This window comes from Xiphophorus maculatus, chromosome 8 (assembly GCF_002775205.1).
Source record: "Xiphophorus maculatus strain JP 163 A chromosome 8, X_maculatus-5.0-male, whole genome shotgun sequence".
Classification (NCBI taxonomy): Eukaryota; Metazoa; Chordata; class Actinopteri; order Cyprinodontiformes; family Poeciliidae; genus Xiphophorus; species Xiphophorus maculatus.
The window spans coordinates 9,266,574-9,283,044 of record NC_036450.1 but is presented as its reverse complement, the minus strand read 5'-3'; the positions used below and the strand labels follow the sequence as shown (position 1 = coordinate 9,283,044).

Sequence of the window (16,471 nt, the reverse complement as noted above, 5' to 3'; positions counted from 1 at the left end):
GAAACATATGTGATTTGTGGAAATGAGACAGCAAGACACAAGACTCTGACATGCATTTTTAAATGAATCAATATAAATAGGTAGCAAAGCAATTATGTGAAATGTGCTGATGAATGCTAACTTAAATAGTGTAGAAGCTGGAAGTACAACCTGGTTTTATAGAAGTATTGAGCTAATGAGAGCATTTTAAGAAGTACTGTGGAAAGGAAGACTGTATTTAAACTGGTGGATTTTGTATTTTATTTATCAAAGAAGTCTTTTTCTATATCTTTGACCACAATATACTTCTCAATTTGATGTGGTGTATTTCAGTACATCCGTCTATTTATCACTTGGTAAGTTTCTAATATAGAATGATGCAGTTTGTCTAGGAAAACAATATTACATAATCCGAATAACAGCAGATTTGCAATGGCTACCTGTCCATTTTCATACTGATTTTAAGATTTGCTTACATAGGATACTTTTTTATTTTAGTATGCTTTTGGACTAGAACTGAATGATATAGAAAGAAAAAAATACCATAGCATTTTCAAAACATTGTGATAAACTAAACATAAAATTCCTTTAAGCATTGTGCTACATTACAAATTACAAGCTAAGAAAGAAAAAAATATATCTCAACTCTCTCAACTAGCAGTGTGTTAATGTACAAAATGTATTTGCAGTTCTCTTTAAGAACTGTTTAAGAATGCAAATATGATCTGTCATCAAGTTCACGGGTTACTTTTCCTCTATATCTTGTAAAAAAAACACAAAATTGTGGCCCCACACATTGTCTGACTTATTTAATTTTAAAGTCCACCTTTATCAATAATATGGTCAGTTTATATTTGTCAGTTGCCAGCCACTAAAGATAACACAAAGAGAACTGAGCCTTTAAAACTTACTCTTTTACAATGGCTTTCAACATGAGTTCAGTTGAAATTCCTTCACATCTTTTATGTTGATATTTTCTTGATTTAATAGCGACAGATTTTGTACTATAAATAAAACTGATATTTCAAGCTAATTTTCAATTTTATTATCAATAGGAGTTCAAATAAACATGAATGATTGGTCCAAATTGCAACTGTACAGGATGTGATTGTATCAGAAAGGGAAGGGTGTGCATGACGTTCCCTAAACAATCAATCAATCAATCAATCAATCATTTATCATTGCAGTTGTGGAAGCTCCTATTGCAGACCTTTGGTCCTGCTGGTGTGTCCACCACTCCATTCCATTGCAGTGCAGTCATGCGGTTCTAATGTAAGCATTATTATAACCATTATCTCTTAAGACAAACAAACAGGCAGTTGCAAGTGTCCACAGCTACATCTCTATATTTGCAGAGTGCTGCTGGCCATCTTTGCTGCCATGCTTTGGAGGTAGAAACAGCTCTGCAGGCACATACCATGGGGACACCTGATGCCGCCCGTGTGCCTGCGGGATGACCACGCCTTGTGTCGAGCTACTCTGCCATAGTTAACATCTTCGTTGATGGGGGAGGGGTTTCCCTCATTGTTATTCTCAGAGGTTACTTCTATGAGAAATACCAGTTGAAGATGATGCGGTTATAAAGCAATTACAAACTTTTCTCCTTCTAAAATGTTATCAATAGCTTTGCTGCTAAAAGTTGGAAGAAATACAAATCAGCAAGTACAGCCTTGTGCAGAACATCTAATACCCCTGGAGCTTTGTCACATTTCACCTTACAGAAACTTTAGTGTATTTATTGGAATAGACCAACACAAAGCAGAGCAGAGTAAGGGAAGAAAATATGTTCTTTAATTTTTTGAATGTTATAGATGGATACCAGATTAAATCTCAGCCCAATTTAATCCGGTATCCCTAAATAAGGTAGAGGTGTACTTGTGTTTAATTTAATTTCATCATAAAGGCAACATTTCTGTTCTGTTGCAGAGCAAACAGCATTATGAAGACCAAGATACACATCAGAAAGATCAGAGATAAAGATATGAAAAAGTTTAAAGCAGCTATAAAAAACAAAAACAAGGAGAGCATTAACCACAGAAGAAAAAAGGAGAAAATCTGTTGCTGTAATTCAGTTTTTTGTTTATGGCATGTTGGTCTTGGGACACATCCAAAAGTTGCAGAGCACTGGCCCTCAAGGACTAGAGGACTAGAGATGCCACAGAAATATTGTGAACTATTTAAAAACATCTGCATTTAGTATTGAAGAATTCTGCTCAGGTTTGTCTGGTCTAGATCCTACTGTTTTCATACTTATCTAGCTCTTTAAAGGTCCCAATGCCCAAAAAGCTACATAGGATCTTTATAAACAGGAATTTAGAAAAATTTAGAGGACTGGGTAAAAAAAAAAAAAATCTGTCCCTTGGTACGTAGCTGGTAGAGGTATACCCCAAAAGTCTGTAAATTAAGAAAACGTGTTTTACTTTCATTTTAGTTCCATTTTGCAAATGCACGACTTTGTGCTGGTCTATCTATTGTGTAAAGCCCTATTAAAATACACCGAAATTTGTCCTTGTAACATGTCAAAAAGAGGAACATTTTAATTTACTTGCTCACGTCACTTTTTCAAGATACTGTTTGGAAATCTAAAATCTTTTCCTTATCAGTGAAAAACCTACATATTTGTGCAGTGACAGTACAGAGCAGTAAAGTCACATCACAAAAAGATCCAACTCTGCATACGGAAAGAAAGTAAAGATGGGTCATGGACACGAAGAAATGATCCAGAAATGATCTGGAGACAGAGCAAAGCCTGAGGAAGTTTTAGTAAATTAGAATTAAATGCATTTTCATGTCACACAAAAAAATAAACTGACTGCAACCTTCTTTCTTTCTTGCCATATTTCAATACTAACCAATGGATGGGACCATTAGAGGTCGCCTCTTAGGATGTGATCCACCATGTTGAATTCGCCTGCCATTGTCCCGGTCATGGCGGACTCCACCAGGACTGTTTGTCTGAAATATACAGGCACAAAGCAGAATTGACAGATATCAGAGATTCATGACCAGCTCACATGAATGTGAGCCAATTTGAGTATATACTGTATATATATATATGTATGTATGTATATATATATATATATATATATATATATATATATATATATATATATATATATATATATATATATATATATATATATATATATATATATATATATATATATATATATATATATATATATATATATATATAAATGATAGAGTTGAATACACATTGTATACCAACAAAGCCATGCACAACGCACAACTCACAGACAGGCACTGGAACAAAGACACATAGACTTTCATTCAAACACACACACAAGCAGGTGAGGAATATCACAAATCAAAAAAATGACTGGAAGCTGATACTGGTATAACACTAGCCCTGAATTTTGAGTGGGAACACATATAAAACATTATGCAAAGACGTTAGTGAGCATGGCATGTGGTTCATGAGTTTGGGCCTCTCAAAGTTCCATGGTGATTTGAGAAAGCTGGTTTCTGCCTGGACAGACAAACTTTGACTATGCTGCTCCAGTAGCATTTCCTGTAATCAGCATCATCCTGCTCATCATCCTGCTGATGAGGGAAATAATTCATGCAGCTAAACAATTGCAGCTAAACAATTATCTAAAATAAGATTCTACAACTGTGTGTCATTTCCTTGGTTGACACGTACATAGCAAAGGTTGCAAGAGCAAGTTAAAACACCTGGACTGAGGATAGAGGGGATTATTAAAGTTAGTTGTTGAAGCAGTTGAGTGAACGAACTCTCAGAGTGCAAGCCGGTTTCTCTGTGGCAGGGGAAAAACAAAAACTCTGACTATCACTTTCTCCATCTTTGTTAACTGAACTCAGAGTCCTCAAACTCCTTTAGTTTTCCTAAATGACAAACTACACTACCAATATTCTCTTCTTCTCATGTTGCACAGCAACTTGATTCAAAATTCCAGGAATGATTACAAAATCATTTCACACTCATAAGCTTAATAAACTGCTGCAGCACCCTCCGAAAATATTTATTCATTTTAAATATGTTTAAAATTTACTGATATTTCAAAATGATTAATTAGAAATGTACAATAAGTTATTTTATAGTACTTGTTATTTTTTTCATATTATGAGTTTGTTATTTATTATATAATCCACAACTTGCTGACTCCTTGTGGTATGAAGATGGCGTGGCTAAAAAATACATTTCTCCTGGTTGCTCTTCAAAATGGGGAAAAAAAACATTCCAAGTAAGGCAAATGTGTGTAGTTCTTCCTTAGTCAAGTAATCGCTGCAAAAGGAACTGCAAATTACCTTACCCATTTTTACAGACGAATCAATTAAAAGGCCTAAAACAGGCCATGAAAGATTACCTTTACCTTGAATGACTTTAAGATGGAAGGTGCTGCAGTTAAGGTGAATTAAGATACACTTTACTCTTTGGTCTCTGCTATTTACTTATAGGTTTTCTTTGCAATCCTTACTAATCTGAATGCAAAGGAAAAAATTAAAGTTTTCACACAGAGCCACCCAGATCAATTTGAAAACAAACCATCTGGTGCATACATGTTCAGTGGGCTCAAAGTTTGTTTTCAAATACACATCTTAAGCACACGCGCCAACAACACAAAGTAAAATGCAAGCCAAGGCAGCAGTCATTTAAAGTATCTGTGCCTGTGCAGTTCACTACATTATAATGAACAAGGATGCTTGACTCTAGGATTTCACAGTGAGTGCAAAAAACTGCACCTTGGGTGTGTTGTGCGAGTTGCGTCGTCGTCCCTCTTCCAGCTGCATCTCAGAGTACAGCTCCTCCTCATCCTCCTCCATGATGTCAGACAGGTCAGAGCCCCGGCTGCTCTCGCTGTGATAATCTTCATTGTGACTATAGTGAGGCTTGTGGTTGTTACAAAGACACAAACACACAGACGCAGTTGTTTAAGTCCACAGACATACCTAAGCACGCACAAAGACATGGGTGGAGGAGTGCAGACATGCAGCCACTCAGATGTACATGCACACACAACACACATCCTGACACATTTAGGACGTTTCCCACGAAAAACAAAACATTTGTGTTCGTAGAAGGGGTGGGTTCTACCTTCTGTGGGTTCTTACCGGCCTTCCCAACTCAGAGCCTCTGAGAAACTCGTCAACTGAGGGTCCTCTCCGACGTCCTCGTGCAAATCCCTCCTCATCTTCCTCTTCCTCATCAGAGGGATGCTGGTGAAATGAATGACCCTGCTCTCCAAATCTCCCCATCCTTCTGTCTCCCTAAAAACAAAGAAGAAAAGTGAGTAAAAATGTGGTTCTATTTTAACTTGTTTTCTTGACATTTTACTATAAACTACAATTACATTAAAAGAGATTTAATATAAAACCTCCAAAAGATAAACAACAAAGTGTAGATTCACTCAAACAAAACTTACTGCAATATTTTGTGTAACATTTGTGTGGTGCTCTTTCCAGACCTTGCCACTTTCTGCTGCCACCCTCTGTGCTGCTTCTCGAGCAATAGCTTTGGCCACGGTATCTGGGATCAGCGTGCCTTGGGGCTGAGGAAGAATCCTCTGAGGGGAAGGGGAACGCAAATGGACAGGGGGAGGGGCCTCCAGAGTGTGGCCTTGCATGGGCAAAGGAGGCTGCAAAGGTGATCGGCTTGGGTCCCAGCCAGGCTGGCCAGGCGGAATAGCTCCTCCATGGTGGGCGGTGTGCTCTTTGGCATCCAGGTCTCTGGCACTTACTGGTCTCTGAGGTATAGGGTGGGGCAGAGGGTGGGGGAGCAGAGGCAGTTGGTGCTGGGGCCTGGGACCCTGGTGGAGAGGGCGAGGCTGCAGGTGTAAGGGCTGTGGTTGGGGGTGCGGGGTTCCGCCTGGATGAGGAAGTCTGGGATGGGTTTGTGGATGTGGAGGATGAGGTTGCCCATGAGGTGGAGGCGGAAGTTGGGGTGTGGGGTGAGGAAGGTGAGGAGATGGGAGGTGAGGTTGAGGATGAGGGTGCAGAGGAGGGCCCGCGTGTGGGTGCATTGGGGGCGGCAGGGGTAGGGCAGGTAGAGGCACAAGCAGGTTGTTTGGAATGACGGCGACTTGGGAGTCCTGGGATTCTCCCTGGACTGACAGTGTCTTAACAATGACTTCTCTGGCCTCCAGGCATTGAATTCTTGTCAGATCAATAGTGACATAGTCTGCCATTGGAAACAGCACCTCAGCTATCTGGAGTGAAGAACAAAAACATATATTCTTTTATTACTTTAAAGCAGAAACCATTTATGATTTTACCAACAGCTTTTAAAAAGGCCTGCATTTGATTTCACACAAAATGCTGTGATGCATATTTTTTTCTCTGTTAGTTCGTCCTGTTATTTCAACTCCAAAACATTTCCGTCCCATTGATATTTTCTTATTAGGCTGCACAAAAGTAAATTACCGTAATATTATCCATTTGTTAATGATAGCATTGTTTCTATATATATACATATATATGTACATAGGGGGGCGTGTGCATGTGTGTGTGTGGTGGGGGAGAGGGGTGCAGGGGTGTGTGTGCGTGTGGTTTTTTTTTACTGTAGCCAGTCATGCCATTATTAACAGCTCAAATTCAGATTACACCTCAACAAGTGTTGATGAACGAAAAACTTAATGAAAGGTCAAAAACTATATTTTCAAGAACTTTAAGTACCAAATTTAATTTTCAGACTTAAAGTGAGCAGTTCAGAATCTGTGCTGCGCCAATTTAACCTTTTAGATGTGATGTTTTGATTTACGTTGGCTGTCACCAGAGGGGCTAGGAGACCTTTCTAAGACATTTACATGTCTCAGTAAGCAAGTCATGTTCCGAACAGCAATCACAAGCAGGTTGCATTGCTTTGTACACCAAAGATATTTAAGAAAAAAATCACACAGTCAATAAGCATTTTATTTGTAATTTAAGGAAGACATTATTGTCCTTTTAAATATATTAAAATATTTTAAATCCTCCATCTGTTGGAGGCACATAAAAGGTTCTATCAAAATTTTGATATATGCCTTGAAATTTAGATCAACTCCTCACCATCATTCATAATTCTGCCGGCTAAATAGGAGCCATAACCTACGTTATCATTACTTAAACATGCACACTCACCCTTTGTCCTTTAGTGCAGACTGCATAGCCAACAACATTAGCCCCATTAGATGTGCCTGTTGGAGAGAGGATGGGAGGCTTCCAGCAGACTTGCAGAACCCCTGGAGCCTGCCCACAGAGCACCTGAACATCCTGTGGGGGCATCGGGGGACCTGAAAGGTGAGGAAGCATGGGCATGAAGATATCCTCCACCAATTATTTACTAGTCTGCTATAGACAATATGCAAACAGGGGGGGGAAAGATGTGAAGCATTCCTCTAATGCATAAATAAGCATAGATAACAACCATGCAGAGGAATGTATGACTATAAATGAGGAAGTGACAGAAGTGCAGGAATTCTTGTAAAAGGGATTTTAATTTTTAATTCATTACCTCAATCACAAAGGCCAATTAAGCTATGCAATAGTTTCAGAACAACTCTTCAATACTTTGTGAAGACGCGTGCAAATACTCAGGGTGACTTATAGAACGAGATAATAAATTGTGTTGTTGAGGTCATTTAGTTGCCAGCAGAATTTGGGTTGCAGTAGGTTTGCTATGATCTGACAGGGGATGATATGAAGATTGGTGATTTTGCCTTAGCATTGATTTGGACTCGAGTTAAATATGTATAAAAATAACTCTGCTTAAAACTTACCAAGCTTTAATGGGACAGTTTTTGTCTTATAATAATTAAGTGAAAGCAGAAAAGTTATGTTTAATGTAGCTGTTTAATTAGAAAGAAAAATATGTTTTGATTTTAGGATGATATTTGACTATTTTTCAAGCCTAATTACATTTTAGTAGTTAAATGTGCTATTATTATAATAACATTATAATATACTAATGTAATATACTATCATATACTAACATTATTTCTTAAGAAGGAAGATATTTTATACACTTTTGTACACTAACACTTATTTACCATTAACAAAATAAACTAAATGAAAACAAAGCTGCTACACAAATAAATGAATCAATCTGGGCTTTGATTCAGTCTTCCCCACATGCAGCACATAGTAAGAAACTAAGTCAAGGTCTGTTTTGTTTTTCCTTTAGCAAAACTGTGAATCATACATTTTAAATGTAGATCCTTTAAAATAATAATAATAATAATCCTCCAATAATTAAAGCAAAAAGAGAGCAGTCAAAGGGTTCTGGCTTAAATGTTTTTTTTAAGGAAATTTATAAGGATGAAAAAATGAATCATATTAACTGTATCATGTGCTGTTCCACTGCTCTCTAATAGGTAATGTACTCTTGTGAACAATGGGCAAAATTACAAATTAATTTGATTTCAAATAACAAATTGTGTTAAAATTTTGGGGTGAAAAATCATTCAAGTCAATTTATTGTACTTAAGTGGAACATACTTCCAGAACAAGAAACAAATGCAACATTACCTGCATGCTTTGAGTGAACATGTAATAATTAGCCTTCTACCGAAATTAAAAAATTATTAAAAGTATAAATGAGATATTTTGTTGAGTGGCTCAGGGAGAAACATGTAAAAACCAGCCAAGCACTGATGCTCAATCTCTGACCTGTTCTGCAATATGGTGTTGGGCCTAGACAGAATGCAATACACAGAAAATAGCATAACATCAAAATGAGGGACTGTATGCTTCCACAGCACAGGACACAGACTTAAAGATTAATTGATGTTGCACTGAGAGTTCACATTCATAAATAATAAAATTGACAGCAGCAGCAGACTGTAAACCCAATTTTGATACCATGCTTGTAAAAACTATGTAAAATAAACATTTGGTAGCTATTACTTATTTATACACTGTCTTGCAGGGCTACTCATATCCTTCAAAATCTAATTTATTTCATCGCATTGGAATGTGACAGACCAACATAAAGTAACACATAAGTGTTAAGTGGAGGGAAATGGATATGTTGTTTTAAATTATTATTATAAAATAAAAATCTAAAAAATAAATTGTAGTGCATGTGGTTTTAGTCTTCCTTGCTCAGATACCACTAACTAAATTCCTTTAGAAGTCTCTAGAAGTCAAACTGTATGTCATTTATCTCAGCTTAAGTGCAGCTGTTCTGTGGATAAGAGGTTAGGTAATAAGAGAAATAAGAGGTTTGTTAGATATTAGTGAAGAAACAGAATTTGGAATACAGATGAAATACACCAAACAAATCAGATACCAGATTTGCCACCAATCTAGAGAAGCAAAAGTGAACACTGGGGTTCTGTTAAGATGACACAATATTTAGCTTGTTTGCCCACATGGAAAAGGCTATTTGTGGTGGATAACCAACACTACTCATCAGCCTGAGCACACTATCTCCATGGTGATGAAAACATGATGCTGTGGGAATGCTTTCTTGCAGACTGAGGATGGAGCTAAATACAGGGAAATCCTAGGAGAAAACCTGTTACAGGCTTTGAAACACTTTAGACTGGGGTGGAATGTAACCTTTTGTCTCTAGGGTTGTAAAGCTGGTAGAGACATATCTGAAAGGACTCACTGGTTTAATTGCAGTAAACGATAGTTCTACCATGTACTGATTCATTGGATGGGGTATAAAAAAGCATATAAAGCCATGAATAATTTTCCTTCTTCTTAATTATGAACCACTTTATGTTGCTCACTAACATAAATTCCTAAGAAAGTATTTTAGATTATTTTTTTGTTGTTGTAATGTGACAGAATGTGGACTAGTTTCAAGAGGTTATAATGTTTTTGCAAAGTACTGGGGATATTGTTTGCTCACTGCATGTAAAACAAATACAAAAACATCACTGACCTGCTGCTTGAGTACAAAACTCCACTCCAGCTTCTTTCCTTTCCCTCTGCTCCAGAGGCAGTTGCCATGGCACCTGATGGGGCTGTGCCACCACTTGGACCTTATACACCGTTAGGGGATTCAGGTTGTGGAACCGTAGTCTATACCTTCCAGGCTTTACTACAGCATGCTCCACCCCATCTAAGTACACAGTGTGACTGTAGTTACTGTTGCTAGGCAGCCAGGAGAGCTCGGCAGTGTCCCGCTGGATGTCATCCACCCGCATGCCGCATGGTGCCACCACCACGTTGGCTCCCACCAGCACGGTGCAACGGAGCTCATCCGACAAGCCGCGGTCAGTGACACTCTGCACGGAGACACGATAAATGCAGCTGTCCAAGTCCAGCTTTTCCAGCAAGCACTTGGTCCGGCCGGTGTATGGTATACTGGCACGAAGCTCCCCATCGACTAATACGTTGTAGCCAGAGATGTTCCCCCAGCCCAAAGGCACTACTGGAGGCTCCCATGCCACAATAACACTACGTGCCAGCTGCTTGATGAGGGTTATCTTACGGGGGTAAGGCACAACATCCTCAGCTAAGTCCTCAGGATCTAAAGTCCCCCCTGTCCCATTGCTACATGGAACAAGGGAATTACTTGAGCCTAGCATTACATCCTGGGAGGCACCTCCATCCACGGTCATCAGGACCAGGGATGTGTGTTCCAGAGGGCCTAAGTCTTCCGCTCCCTCTCCAATTAGTTTTTCTTTATCCTGGACAAATTCAACAAAGTTGGAAGGAACAAGTCCTCTTTGACCATCCAGCAACTCCCCTGTCATGCAGAAAGGAGAAAAATTGTTAAAAGAATTGCCTTTTGTTAAGACCAAAATTGCTCTTACATCTAGCAAATTTAGAGGTAACTTGTTTTATTCAACCAAATATTTTGTTTCTGGTAGTAGATAAGTGGAATCTCTTACAAGATAATAAAGCAATGTAACAGGAAAAGTAACTGAAAAAAAGTAAGTATGTTTTACTCAAACAATGGCATGTCATAAAGTAGAATACCACTGGTATTTTGATGATACATCTTTAGCAGTGATCTCTAAGTACTCTTATTATGTATCAAAACTAAAACATTCCCTTTTCAACGTAACTTTTGGATTGAACTTTTAAAACATTTTCAGGAGCACACCATAATCCACACATGAGCTGCTCACTTTAGGAAAATATGAAAAGGTTTTTATTTTTTTACTTGTAGGTGATATGCTTCAGTTCAGCAAAGCTCATCATGTTCATTCAATCCCTGTTTCCACAGAAGGCCTGGGAAACCTTAAGACCATTTGCATCTGTCTGCTCATGTGTACATGAATCAGTGTGTTTTCCTTGTGTGTGCCGATGATTAAGCCAAGCCCCGTTGGATTAGTCATCATACTAAAAGGGGCCAAGGTCCCATCTTGTCAACAGCTTGGTCTGAGGCCCAAGTCTCCCTTTTGTGTTGTAAATACAGAGCTCCTCCACAAAGTCGTGCGATCCGACTGCCCACGGCTAATGAATCACTGCAGATGAGTCCCACCGTGACTACGACAAGTCTGCATCGGCTGCACTATTGGTAGTTAGGGGGATTAGGACTGCCTCTGATGGAGAAACCTCCATAATTCTACAGAGATTAGAAAGAGAGTCACTCCAATCAGCAGTTGTGAGAAAGTATGCAGAAAGTTGTTCATGGTGACATCCGGCGCTGACAAAGCAGAGGTCAAAGAATGAACACAGCCAGAAGGCAGATGATGGACATTTTTAGTATGAGGGTGACAAGTCATGCAAACTGCCATGTAGGAGCAGGAGACGCCTTTGCACCAGTGCTTACAGAAATGACTTCATCAGCATTACAGTTATTTTATATTAAGGTTGGACAGTTCTCCTTGTGCCTTGTACAACAAAGTTAATTCATTATAACAAAGGAAATTAATTGCATTGTAAATGTGATATATGTACTTGCACAAAGAGTACTCTTTCTACTTTGCTACAAAGAACGCATGTCTTTTTCAAAAGGTCTTTCAATGTTTTTCTTTAGATTTTGGCAGCAGTTTCACTTATATTAGTCTGTTTCTTTCTAATCAGACCAGCAAGAAAAGAAAGAAGATGCATTTCATCTGGAGAAGTACTCTGATGACAGTTGCTGGGTGTTTCAGAGATGGACAAGAAGCCAAATAAAGAGAACTAACGGATTTTCTGGCATGGTGTGGAGAGAAACCCCTTACATCTTGAATGTGACAAAAACAAAAGAGATGATTGTAGATTTCAAGAAAAACAGAAGAACAATGAGGACATCTACAAGAAGGAACAGAGCAGTCTGTACCTTCTGAGGAAGCTTAGATAATTTAGAGTTTGTGGCAAGATGCTACATATCTTCTGTAAGTTTGTTGTGGATAATGTAATCTCCTTTACCATCATTTGATGAGGTAGCAGCACCAGAGACAGAATCCAAAAAAAGGTAAGCAAGTTGACAAAGAAGGCTGGTAGTGTGTTGGAGACCACAGTGGAACAACTGAAAACGGTGGTGCAAAGAAGGATTTTTCATAAAATGAACTGGCAACCCTGAGCATCCTTCATTAGACTGTCATCCAGCAGAGTCAATCAGAGACTTTTTCAGAACCACTGTGATACGAACTGCTACAGGAGATCCTTCCTGTCTACAGCCATCAGCATATACAACAACTATTTGAGGAAACTTGGATAATATTAGTTAAAACAGAATGTTGTTTTTCTTTGGGATTAATAAGGTATTTTTGAATTGAACTGAGAAGAAGTTTGGACAGTTTGCACCAAACCACATTCACATGTCACCTCAGATTTATTTATTTGCATTATTTTAGAAGTCAGAACACAATTTATCCTCAGCCATACTGAAGAAACATCCACGGATCTCATGTGCTTCCACTTAATCAGTTATTACCTAAATGTCTCCCAGATATAAAAATAAAAGTTTAACAAACAAATTTTCTGACATTCTAAATCCCATAAGAACATGTGGGCAAGAGCTGAAATGTTGTGTGTAAGCCACCAGCAAACCTGACTCAGACCAGTTCTGTCAGGAGAAATGAGCCAAAATCCAAGCAAATTGTCAGACATTTGTTTAAAGATACGAAAAAATCAGTATCACAGCCTAGAATATATTTCAACAAATTACTGAATAAATGTATATGCAGTTCTGAATTTAATAATATGCACTTATTGTTTTGTCATTTAGCAAAAATAAGTAATTAAAGCAGTCCTAACTCTTTTAAAACAGGGGGCATTTAGTCAGATTTAATGTCACATAGTTACAAAAATGGGTATGTCTTTTTATGCAATGTGTATATAATACTTTCGTTCACAGCCAACATCAAAAACAGCTTAAAAATAGTTATTTCCCTCTCACCTTCATAAAAGCCATCATCATCCATGTCTCCATACACGTATAGATATTTTCCAGCCACAAGAGGGAGCTCTGCTTCAGGATGTTCATTCGGTCCATCATAAGGGTTATAACTTAGCAGAGAAAAGACACAAGAATATGTTGAGTTTAGTGAGTGAAGTGCAGAGACTGCACACCTGAAAATCAAAACAAATATTTTGATGCTTGTCTCTTTCACCTGTAACGGGCAGTGCAAAGGCGGACCTGGCCTGTGTAGCGAGGTTTGGACCTTGGTGATGAGCTTGTCTCATCCTCCATCTATTGATCAATCACAGTCACAAGTCATCATTTCTTGTGAGCTGGGATGCAAGTAGATCTATTTTAAGCACTTAAAAAGACTGTCGAGAGGTTTATGTGACGATATGGTGTCCCTCGCTCTCACCTCTGATGGGGGATGCTGTCGGGGGCTGCTGGAGCGATCCGTTGCTACGGTGCTGGATTTGACAGACAGCAGTTTGAATGCTTCACTGTCTTCAGTCTTCAGAGGGCAGGGTGAAAACTGAGGGATCAGAAGCTGAGCAATTGGTGCACTCTCATCACCTAGGAGACATTGATTTAAATAGCAAATAAAGAGAGACTGTCATTCCTCATGCACCCCATTAGCTGTTCATTGCACACCTATTGATTCAGTCGTTAAGCAATGGCACAGTTAACACCTTTCACGCCAAAAGGCTTTTGTGCCTCTGTCAGTAATTACCTACTGCAGAACACATGTGTTCTTAAAAATCCCTCAGTGAAATGAGGCTTATTTAGTCACATGCAAAGAAGTCAAAAAGTTTTATTCTTTGAGAAAACTATAAGACACAACTTTCTCAACATCAGTGATTGAATGCATAAAAATGCATGAAAAACGGTTGTAGTTGCAGTTGCAGTTGTCTTGTCTTAGTATCTCACCATGAAAGTGTATAACAAGAAAAGTTTTGCAAAAAATAAATTAAGGAGAACATATAAAGTGTAATATCTACACACCAATTCATCAAAGATCAGCAGTATCTGAAAGTTATCTATTTCACAGAACCGACACAGTACATGAGAGATGGATTAAGGTAAAAGCTCTTGAGGAATCAGCTGGCTGGCAGTGATATAGTTATTTTACATGTTATATAACATGACCAACTCCTAAATAGAATATTAGATTACCTTGCATAGATTCAGCTTTAGAAACGGACTTAAAAAGCCTTCTTTGATGGGTACAAAAGTAATTTGTATATTACATGTTTATGCGTAATTATGTCATTACAATATGTTTGTCAATACCTGGAAAAAATCATAGATTATTATTTTCTGGTTTGACAAAGAATATTTATTTGGGAAATGACAATGCATTGGTGTGAAGGAGGGTATGCATAAAGGAAAACATTAAAAGACTTATGGACACACACACCCAAAAAATACTGGTTTAAAAACATCTAATTAATTGCAATAAACAAAAAAGAAAAAATAAATTTAATACCTACAGTTTGTAATAGTGTTATAAATGGTTTTTTTATGATACATCAAGCATCTGATTAATAAATAGACTACTAAAAGCTTTGCTTTTAAGTGAAATCATTAACAAACCTTTCTGCATCCAGGCTTCAAATTCATCAATGACTTGGGAGAGTTTCTCCTTTGATGAGGTCGGGATCTGGGACACCAAGGTAGAATTACTATTAAGGAACTCCACAGGCTCTGATTGCAAACGGATGTTTGGCAGCCTTTTCGACAGCTGGTGGAAATGATCACTGTGTGACCTGCATTTCTGCTCCAGGTCACAAAGTTTGACCTTTGACAGAAAGGAGAGAGAACAGAAAGAAGTGTACTCAACCATATGAAGAATTGAGGAAAACAGTGATTTATCATATTTGATTATACATGTACCATCCCTCTAAAGTCCTAGTCCTCCTAGTCAATGCTGACTGAACATGGCCTAATTATAAAAGAATTAATAGAAAAATTCTAGTTACAGTGAGAAAATAAGAATAGAGCATCTCAAGGTTTTTCTCGATAGCTATATTTTAATGATGCTACTGATATGAAGTGCATAAAATGCATAAATGGCTGCATGTTGGTTTAACATAAACAAATGTGTCTGTGAAACACATTTGTGAAATGTGAAAAGACTGATTCAACAAATTTGTTGCACAAGAAAAGTACTAACTCACTCACTGCAGAGTTTTAATTTCTGCCTGCCCAGTAGAATCATATTAATGGGCTTCTGATGACTAATAACATGACCTCACTTGAACTGCACTAATAGAAGCGTGAGACCCATTATCACAGCAGGATTTAGGGTAAAAGGAGAAAATTATTTTCTGTAAATGAGGCTGTAGCATATTTTAGAAGACTTTAATAAAATACAAAGCAGATCAGTTGACGGATCAAGAAAATGGTCAGCTGAGGGACACCGTTAATACAACATGTCACACTACATGCTTCTAAATGCAAAACAATTAAATATAGTAGACTTCTAAAGGATGTCAGTTCTAGATTAATTGTATCTCCCAGCATCCGCTTAATAGACAAAGATACTGGACATTACTCCAGAATAAACTAAATTCATAGTTTTCTTGCTTTGTTTTTGGGAGCAAAGCATAACAATGCTAAATATGGAAAGTTGTTCATGTGGTGTCTGTAACCTACAAGTGACTGTAGCTCTTTGGGCAACTTGCAATTAAATTACATGCAACTAATGGCACCTTCAATACACTTCAGAGTCATTCTCAATTTCAGGTTGGAAGGTTTCATCTGTTGATTTTATTGCTAAAATTAAGTCGGAACACTTTCTATCAGTCTTACTTCTGTACAAAATAACAAGCCTTTTGGATTTTTAAGTAACCTGCCTTATTATATTGTCAGTAGAGTCATTATGGTGCACTGAAAGCCCTGTGCCTCTGCTGTCAGCAGTTTATTGTATTTACTTGACAACTAAGAGAGCTTTTGTTACGCTTTGCTTCCAGCATGGTTTCCATAGCAGTGTTGGTCAGTGAACAGTTTTGTGCCTGCACAGCTACAAGACGCATTTGCATGAATTATCCCATGGATATTCATGAACCCTAGAGAAAGAAGCTGGGTAGATCTTGTTGATTTCCTAAATGTTCATATAGCACCATCAGCAAAAATAATTAATCTTTTTTAAGTCCTTACTTATATTCCTCCTCCACTTTGGATACTTTTTGAAGTAAGAAAAATGGAGTGGCAAATCCCCAACTTGATTATTATCTGTGAAGG

At 38.0% G+C, this 16,471-nt stretch overlaps 1 protein-coding gene across 8 annotated transcripts in view; it reads right to left on the bottom strand.

Annotated features, from left to right (window-relative positions):
• Positions 1-16,471, bottom strand: part of LOC102238201 (RIMS-binding protein 2-like) — a 72,025-nt gene that overhangs the window by 11,149 nt on the left and 44,405 nt on the right. For 3 of the 8 annotated variants that reach the window (XM_023338499.1, XM_023338491.1, XM_023338494.1), the window contains 12 exons: positions 14,822-15,026; positions 13,644-13,801; positions 13,440-13,519; positions 13,226-13,335; positions 9,830-10,639; positions 8,605-8,628; positions 7,078-7,229; positions 5,385-6,167; positions 5,074-5,229; positions 4,705-4,851; positions 2,832-2,934; positions 1,397-1,525 (listed from right to left, as the gene is read on the bottom strand). In XM_023338499.1, coding sequence (XP_023194267.1) covers positions 1,397-1,525; positions 2,832-2,934; positions 4,705-4,851; positions 5,074-5,229; positions 5,385-6,167; positions 7,078-7,229; positions 8,605-8,628; positions 9,830-10,639; positions 13,226-13,335; positions 13,440-13,519; positions 13,644-13,801; positions 14,822-15,026 — 2,857 coding nt within the window. The remainder of the gene's footprint in view (positions 1-1,396; positions 1,526-2,831; positions 2,935-4,704; positions 4,852-5,073; positions 5,230-5,384; positions 6,168-7,077; positions 7,230-8,604; positions 8,629-9,829; positions 10,640-13,225; positions 13,336-13,439; positions 13,520-13,643; positions 13,802-14,821; positions 15,027-16,471) is intronic. The other 5 variants (XM_023338498.1, XM_023338495.1, XM_023338493.1 and 2 more) reach the window with 4 other exon arrangements.